General features: G+C 41.6%; 1 protein-coding gene across 1 annotated transcript; it reads left to right on the forward strand.

The window, feature by feature from the left end:
- The first annotated feature begins 2,382 nt into the window (after positions 1–2,382).
- On the forward strand, positions 2,383–8,388 carry LOC149831814 (pectinesterase-like). Its single transcript, XM_090014157.1, has 3 exons — positions 2,383–3,397; positions 5,527–6,018; positions 7,942–8,388. The coding sequence occupies exons 1-3, from the start codon at positions 2,428–2,430 to the stop codon at positions 8,136–8,138; spliced, it is 1,659 nt and encodes a 552-aa protein (XP_089870283.1). The 5' UTR covers positions 2,383–2,427; the 3' UTR covers positions 8,139–8,388.
- The last annotated feature ends 944 nt before the right edge of the window (positions 8,389–9,332 follow it).

Here is a 9,332-nt window from a genome sequence, read left to right on the forward strand (position 1 = left end):
TATTATTGTCGAAACACTCTTTGTCATTGTTTGCTCGTGAGAAATAGTTGAACTACCAAAGGAATCAATATTTTGTCTATTGTCCATGATGATACTAGGGTGCAAGCGTCGAACTGAGTAGACAGAGAGTAGCGATTTATAAAAGAAATCAAATTATAGAGTAACGATTTACAGTAAAAATCAGATCAGAGAATAGCGATTTACAGTAAAAAATAGATTAAAGAGTAACGATTTACAGTAGAAATCAGATCAGAGAGTAGCGATTTACAGTAGAAAATCAGATTAGAGAGTAGCGATTTACAGTAAAAATCAGATCAAAGACTAGCGATTTACAGTAGAAATCAGATCAGAGAGTAGTAATTTACAGTAGCGATTTCTACTATAAATCGCTACTCTCTGATCTTATTTTTACTATAAATTGCTACTCTCTGATATAATTTCTACTGTAAATCACTACTTTTTTATCTGATTTCTACTGTAAATCGCTACTCTATGATCTGATTTATATTGTAAATCGCTATTCTACGATCTAATTTCTATTGTAAATCATTATTCTCTGATCTAATTTCTACTGTAAATCGTTACTCTCTGATCTGATTTCTACTATAAATCGTTACTCTCTGATCTGATTTTTATCGTAAATCGCTACGCACTCATCTGATTTCTACTATAAATTGCTCCTCTCTGATATAACTTCTATTGTAAATCGCTACTCTCTGATCTGATTTCTATTATAAATCACTACTCTCTGATTTGATTTCTACTATAAATTGCTACTCTCTACTCTGATTTCTACTATAAATTGCTACTCTATAATCTGATCTCTTTTATAAATCGATACTCTCTGTTTACTCAGTTCAACACTGTCACCATTATTTCTTCTGTAAATCACTATTCTTTATCTACTCAGTTCGATGCTTTTACCCTAGTATCATGATGAACAATAGATAGAATGTTGATTCTTCTGATAGTTTAACTATTTTTCATAAGCAAACGACGATAAAGTGTGCTCTGACGGTAATAGACGATAACAAAGGGTGCTCCAACGGCAGCAAACGATGATAAATGGTGCATCATCAAAGGAAGCTCCACTTACAACAAATTGTGCGTTGTCAAAGGGTGATCCAGAATATTCATCATCGAGTTCATTTTCTGCTACAAAGCTATTTTATGTGCAGCTGAGGATACATCCTCTCCAAGCAAACAAGCTCATTAGTAATGGCAGCCCACTGCACTATTTTCCTTAGACTGAAGCTGATTTTTAGAGACTCTAACAATAGTGCACTCTTGAGAATATGCTTCATAAACTTCAGCTCAGGCACTGTCCCTTTGAAGGAGCCGATGGACTCTGACTCAGGCAATGATAAGAGACGCAGGAATATGCAAAGCTATTCACGGGAGCTTAGACACTGTCTCCTTAAAGAAGCCGACAGGCTCTGACTCAGGCAATGATAAGAGTCGCGGGAATATAGAAAGCTATTTATGGGAAGATATTTTTGTCAAACCGATATCTATTTTACGGGAGAACATTTCCGTCAAATGCATATCTACCTTTTTTATATGTTGTTTTATTATAAAATCATCAAATGCATATGAATTATCGTGGGTCACAAGATATTCTTCCATACACACCGGAACACGGGAATTTGTCTTTGGGGGAGAACACACAACACCCTATTGGAGTTTTGAGAGTTCTTATATTCCGACATTGTATTTCTCACATTATTAGTGATTTTTTGTTCTTCCTAATTCACTCGTAGATGCAGGCTTAGTGTCGAACCACGTATTTCAGGTGTCTTCTTCTCATTTAGTTGTTTGTGGTTCGCTTAGTTTCTTTTTGTGGTTTACGTAACACATCCTAACAAGTTTTCAAAATAGTTTATGATGTTGTTTCAGCTTAATCTGAACTTGCAGGTGTATACTTTATAGTTTATTTAGTAGAAAAGAAGTATTATTGGGTATTTCTTCTTGTTTAGGTAAGTTTTTAAAGAGATCTAATGATAAGGGTTCATATTGCACCAAAAATATATGACAAAAATATTTTTTTTTTATCCAAATCATGTTTTCGGTAAATAAGCAATGATAAACGAGCCTACAAGTTTGCATTAAGCAAAATGTCAGTCTTTCGATTTTTTGAGATACAGAGTCCCACTATACTTGTGACTCTATGAATGTGACACATCCATAGCATGGAGACAATGGCTGCCACTAGGGCGCTAGCACCTACAACAAATGGGAGCCAATCGTCATTCAAAAAATTGTTTCTGGGTCAAAGATGCAATGCCATTCCCCAAAATGATTGAAGAAAACCAAATAGGATATTTTTATCTTCACCAACCATCGGCAAAAAAATCTCTGTATATAAACCCCAATAAGAACTCCATCTCCCCACCACTCTCCGGCAAAATAAAAATCTCAACACCCATCATGGCTTCCAAACCCATTTTCAGTCTTCATCTTCTGATGACCTCCCTCCTCCTCTCAGCCCTAATCCTCCCTTCTTCTTCTTCTTCCAACATCCACACAGACTACCTCAACTCCATCTGCAACTCCACCCCATACCCATCCCGTTGCTTAGAGACATCAAAGCTCCTATCCATAGGCCTCGACCCCAAGCCGGTCACGAACCCAAACATAATCCTAGACCCAGTGGTCCTAGTCCTGGTTCAGCAGACCCTGCAGCTAGCCTACACAGAGGCCACCAAGCTCAACTCCATCATCAACACATTGGAATCCTCCGGCATCATTGAGACCCATAAGGGCACCATCCTGGACTGCAAGGAGCTCCACTACCTCACCCTCGGTCTGCTCCAGTCCTGCATCACCCAGATCTCATCTCAGTCCTTCAAGTTACCCAACGTCCGGATCTACCTGAGTGCGGCACTCACCAACAAGGAGACATGCCTGGACGGCCTGTTAACAGCCTCAGGTGCATACAAGCTTGTGTTCATAACCAGCCTGAGCGCAGTGTACCAGCACGTCAGCAACACTCTCGCCATCGTGACGAAAGGCAGGGCGACGGCGACGACGTTGAACCGGCGGAGGCTCATGGGATTCTCCGCCGCCTCCGGCGGGTTCCCTTCATGGCTGAAGAGGAAGGACAGGAGGCTGCTGCAGAGCTCAGGGTCAGGTGGGTCTAACCCCAACTCTATTCTGATTGTTGCTAAGGATGGGAGTGGCAACTTCACCACTGTATCGGATGCCATACTGGCCGTGCCCAATAACAGCCCGAACGCGGTCGTGGTTTACGTGAAGGAGGGCATCTATGACGAGAATGTAGAGATTCCTCAGAACAAGCAGTACGTGTTCTTGGTGGGGGATGGGATGTGGCGCACCATCATCACCGGCAACCGCAGCGTCGTCGATGGCTGGACCACCTACCGCTCAGCTACAGTAGGTGAGCAATCCTCTCATCTGACATAATGAAATCCATCTTACATTCAATCCTAACCATCGGACCGACGGCTAGGATCATTCAACATTTTCACCGGAAGTCGACTAATCTTGGCTGTCCAGATGCATCAGCAACATAATGCTGGGTAGAGTTTTACTTCAATTAAAGAGAATCAGGTCCATTAAGCGGTTCTTAGGGAAGGTTTTTCTTCGTCAAAAGAAAAAAATTACTGTTAATACTGATTTTCAATATTCACAGCCATCCTGTGAATCAAGGGTCGGATGTCAAATCACTCATTCAAAAGAATTTTTAAAGGATTTGGCGTCTGGTGCAAAACATTTGAAAATCAATATGAATGGTGTTTTTTAATATCACTTGATCCAAAGCTGAATCCCCGTGGGTCGTACCCATGAAATTGTGCTTGTCGGCCCAGTTGACATATATACTCGGTAGAAAACATATAGTAAATTTGGTCTTTTTCCTGTGCCTGGTGTTTTTAATGAGCTCAAGTCAATTTCGAAATAAAAAAAAGATAATTGAAGACAAGTACCATTCAAATCAATGCATTAATTCCAAACCCCAAATTGAACAACTCTAATATTTTGTTTTATTTTTTGCACATTTGAGCCCCAAAATGTGACCTACATGTTTTAGTTTAATGGAAACCAGCCTTTGGGTCAAGTTTTTCCGATGTGCATATTGGATTTTTCTGAGGATTGAAAATGAATGGTTTACACCATACCAAATTTTCAACTATCTAAAAGTTATATTTTCATGTTATAAAAATTAGGGTCCAAGGGTCAATTACTACTATTTTGACCGTGCTGAACATGTTGATGAGGTTAGATTTGATTAATTGACCTCCTATGAATTTCATCTAGAGGTTTGGAACTCACAAGTGTGGCCAATATATATCCATATATACATTACAGTGCAATTTTTTTTATACACTTCAAATATGGGGTGAGTTCGCACTGGTGGATTTATGGTCCAAAATATCTATACCTATGGAAAAGTGACACCACATCTCAGCTACCACACGTAATAACTAGATTAATCCATCCCCTATCACCCAAGAAATTTGCCAAAATGGAGAAAATTGTCCAAGCTTGCTAGTCTTTGCAAAAGCCAACAAGAATGGAAAAAGTTTGTCCAGATGAAGATATCGCAAAGCCATCCATAATTTTTCTTGGACAAGAAAGTTTGTTCTCTTCTTTATGGGCACGCCACTGCCTGAGAAAGTAGATCATTGTTTCGATCTCGAGTGAAAAAGTTCACCAGGGCTTTGCAAACACGTGATTCGTTTTTCTTAAAGTACAATAGCAATAAAAAACATTACCTTCATAGGTGTGAAAATTATACCTATGAAAGTTCTCTCCACTATTGGTCCTGAGGAAGCAAACTCTCAACTTTCAAAGGTTAGCAGTCTACTCTTTCCTGCTTACAAATATGTCCTAACAGAAAACAAATAATAAGAAAAATTCTTTAGATAAAGTTTATATGAAAACCTTTTTTCCCTTCACGAGAAAAAGCATGAAGTCTTTCCATTTTTTTTTATGATGAGGAACCAGACTAGGAACAGAGGTCGCTTAATCCCCCCCCCCCCCCCCCTAAATAGTAAACACCAGGTGAGTGCCCTAGCCCACAAAGAACACCCATGAGCAAGCTTCCGGTCTGATCCCAGGGAGAATCGATGCTGGGCAAAGACGGGGTTCCACCACTTTCCTAAGAACCATTCTAACCACTTGGGCAACCCAGTGCAGGCAAAGCCTGATCTTATGATGTTAGACTTGAGAGATGGGACTTATATCTACCGGTTAAATTTGTAAATTGGGCATATTTCTCCCGAAATAAAAATGTCAGAGCAGTGACTCAAAAGCCACTAAAGAAAATATAGAGCTTGTTTGAGTCATCCATAATCCATAGGCACCTGGATTCATCATTCGTGTGTCGTACTTTGCCAAGTTGCTGCTCTAGACAAGCAAGCAAATTCCAAACCCCATGAAGTTTATGTTTGGCGCATCGAAAAAACATGACCAAGTTCATAAACTTCATCATTTCTACCTGGAGTGTTAAGAATTGCAATTACCAATTCTTGAAAGGGAAATTAATCACATATCTGTGACGTGCAGCTGTGACCGGCACCGGATTCCTAGCTCGGGACTTGACGATCCAAAACACGGCCGGTGCTGTTAAGCAGCAAGCTGTTGCTTTACGTGTGAATGCCGATTTTACGGCAATCTACAGATGCAGTATAGTGGGCTTTCAAGACACACTTTATGCCCACTCACTCCGGCAGTTCTACCGGGAAAACGTGATCGGCGGCACCGTTGATTTCATCTTTGGCAATGCAGCTGTAGTGTTCCAAGCCTGCCAGATCATCGCGAGGAAACCGATGGACGGGCAGTTCAATGCTGTTACAGCACAAGGTAGAACTGATCCCAACGAAAACACTGGGTTTTCCATAGATAATTGCACCATTTTGCCAGATACTGAGCTTGCGAGCAGCCTTGGAAGTGTGAAGAGCTACCTTGGCCGGCCATGGTATAACTACTCGCGGACGGTCGTCATGGCATCCTATATTGGGGAACATATTGATCCTTCAGGCTGGTCACCATGGTCAGGTATATAAAATTCTCCTTCACGAGCAAGTAAGTCATAGTTGCACAGATCACAAAACTGCAATTCCAGGGGGTTTGCTTTTCAAAAGACCTAAAAAGGAAGAGCCTTGAGAGTATTTGAGGGAAATAGGTCTTTCAAATTCCCGTTTCTCGTTCGAGATTGAGAATTGGAGAATTTTCAAAGCCACTTCCCTCTATTTCCCCACCTTGGTTTCCCTCCCCCACCACTACTGGACGGTAAATCTTATTTACCTCCAATAAGGGTCTTATTTTTTCTATTCTTATGGAAGGGAAATATTGTCATTCATAGGAAAGAGCACGGTTTTCTAAAAACTCCTGCTACTTCGTCCTTTCTATGAAAGTTCTTTTATGAAGGAAGTATGAAGGGATTTACATGTTAAAAAGGAGAAGGTTGTGAAAAAAAAAAAACAATGTCCCACTTATGCCAACATGGCAGTTTTTCACGGTGATGCTTGGATGCTTGGAAGGCGGATCATGGTAAATCACATTGCACACTTTGAGTGTGGCCACTGCACCTGACCACCCTCCATCTCTGAGATACGGCTTATGAGCTGTGAGGCCTAACAGAAGATGAAGGTCAGACCAGGTGCAGTGGCACACTATAAGTGTGCAATGTGATTGCACCTGATCTGTCATCCGATGTTTGTATGATCAATGAGGAAAATGGAAGGAAAAGAGATGCCAACTAGGCAATTTCCTACGAAAACTACATGAAAGAAACTGGCCTTGAGCTTCTCATTGAGAGCCTTGCCTTGGGACAAAACACTTTCTATATATGTCATGTGTCATTGTGGTTGCTAGTAGGGATGGCAGTGGACCGGGGGAAAGCGGGGCCCGCCCCGTTTGGACCGGGGATGAAGGGTATGAAATAGGGATGGAGGCGGGGACGAAGGTTAAAATCCATCCCCGTCCGGGGGTGGAGGCGGGGATGGACGTGCACTTTTCCCCACCACGATCCCCGCCCCGACCACTTTTCCCCGCAATATCCCCGCCCCGCCTCATCCCCGTTTGAACCGGGGATGGAGGACGTGAAACGGGGATGAAGGCGGGGATGGAGGATAAAATCCATTCCCCGCCAGGGATGGAGGCGGGGGTGGAGGATAAAATCTTGAGGCAGGGTGGGGGTGGAGACCTTGTCCCCCGCCCCGCCCCACTGCCATCCCTAGTTGCTAGCTCCATCCCTAATCCAGGGTTTTGGCAACACTACAACACCCAAACAACTGAGAGCGTTGGAGAAACTACAACGCACTACTCCCAAGCAACAAATGGTGTTGGGGAAACCACAAAATGTGACTCCAATTCAAGGCTCCCAAACAGAGCCTAAGGAATTCCATCAAAACAAAGAATGGGACCCTCAATCCTTTCCTCCTTTGGGAATTACCAAAAAAACAACTCTCATTTCCTAGTGCTCAAGTTAGAAACAGTCCCTCAGATATGGGTGCATGTTCTGATAAAAAGCATATCATCTTCACCACGATATGGTTTTCTGATATAGAAATATTTGCGCATAATTTTTTGGGGAAAACAAAAATTAGTCCGCTGGACAGGTTTGGTTCTGGCCGTCCAAAGGGCTATGGGCATAGGCCTCACTAACATGAGATGGATCTGGCTCTAGCTCGGTCTATGTGACCCAAATCCAACCCATTGTTTGACAAGGCTAAGGGGTGTGTATTCCATAATTTGGTAACAATCAAACCTGTTTCCATTGTAAAGCATAGTGAAAAATCTAAAGGACACGTTAGTTGAATATTGGAATTACTAGTTGATTTTTTGGAACAATTTCAAGTCATTTAATACCCATCTTCTATATCAAGATCATCTTGCTTTATTATTGTGTATGTGTATTAGTGTTTGTGTGTTTTAAATTAGCTTATTTCATAACTTCGATTATCTTGCTTTGTGCAGGGGACTGGGGCTTGAACACTCTGTACTATGGTGAGTTTTCGAACAATGGACCTGGATCAAGCACCGATCAACGGGTCACATGGCCCGGGTACCATACCATGACCTATGAAGATGCAACGAATTTCACGGTTCCTAATCTGATTCTTGGTGATCAATGGCTGGGCTACCCGACGGTTCCTTATGATAACGGTGTCTAATTGACTATTGGCTCGCAAAGTTCCAAATAAGCGTTTGGTTCATATACTGGGGAGAGTTTTTATCGAGAGTCCGGAATTAGAATGGGCATAAGAAAAATATAGTTCCATGTGTAAAAAGTTTGTTTCCTTTTTTTTTTTTCTTCAGGGGTTGCTTTGTTGTTGTGTGCTGAGAATAAGTGAAATAAAGCTAATTAATGTAATAGGATTGGATGCAATAACTGGATCCTATATAAAATTTAGTTGCACTGTTTTAGATGATGATTTTTTTTTTTGGTATAATCTGATGGACACCCTGACCTCCCGTTGCTAAAACCCCTGAGGTTCCCCCTGCCCACCGGGGAGTAAACCCAGCTCCGGCCTTCATGCGGCAAGGGACACCACCCGTGGGTTTTGAAGTTGTGACGTCCCATAAAATAGGTGACATTCACAAGTCGCCCCTACCAGATGAGCGAAGTCCTTGTGGGCTTTTGGACGAGGTTTAATAATGATGATAAAAACAAAAATCATCATCATCATCGTTGTTAAGCAAACTATGCTCCTGACTGGTGCTGACCAAGACTCCTATGACTTGTGTTTACTGGATCTTGGGTTGCCATTCCGCATTGACTTAGATGGTTCTCTAGTTTCTGCCCTGTGAGCTTTGTGGTCTTGGTCTGCCTTTGCAAACAATCCATGGCTTGATTTGGAGCTGTTGGCTATGATGCTTCACTCACTTAGAACTGATATCCCAATGAAAATTTTCTATATGCTTAAAACACTGGATCAAAATATCCAATTTAACTTTGATTGGAAAATGGATCTCTCAATTCTATCCATTCTATCCACTCTAGATTCCAGTAATCGGATCCCACGACCTGTTTCAAGCGTAAATTATAATAAGTTAGTTGTAAATCCTAAATTGGATACTAAATTTGGTTTGAAGCCTAGATCCATTTTGTTCTAACAGATCTAATATGTCTGGTTCATATAACAACATACATGTTATTAAAAGACCAAGATGTTTGGCTACCACAAATAAGGCTATGTTTGGGAGCCTTGAACAGGAGGTTGTGTTGCGGTTCAGCCATGCTCTCATACTATCTTGTTGTTTGGGAACAGTGGTGCTGCTGATACAATGCGTAATGCGTTAGGACTGGTGTTGTCTGGCCCAACACCAGATTTCAACACCTTCCACGAGAGGATGTTTTTGGCAAC

Source organism: Nuphar pumila, chromosome 7, assembly GCF_984573655.1.
Source record: "Nuphar pumila chromosome 7, dmNupPumi1.hap1.1, whole genome shotgun sequence".
Classification (NCBI taxonomy): Eukaryota; Viridiplantae; Streptophyta; class Magnoliopsida; order Nymphaeales; family Nymphaeaceae; genus Nuphar; species Nuphar pumila.

What these genes read in the sequence shown, in the direction of transcription:
- LOC149831814 (XM_090014157.1), top strand. Translation starts at nt 2,428, where the DNA reads ATGGCTTCCAAACCCATTTTCAGTCTTCATCTTCTGATGACCTCCCTC. An exon ending in CTACCGCTCAGCTACAGTAG is followed by an intron (nt 3,398 to 5,526) that starts GTGAGCAATCCT and finishes TGTGACGTGCAG; the next exon opens with CTGTGACCGGCACCGGATTC. An exon ending in AGGCTGGTCACCATGGTCAG is followed by an intron (nt 6,019 to 7,941) that starts GTATATAAAATT and finishes TGCTTTGTGCAG; the next exon opens with GGGACTGGGGCTTGAACACT.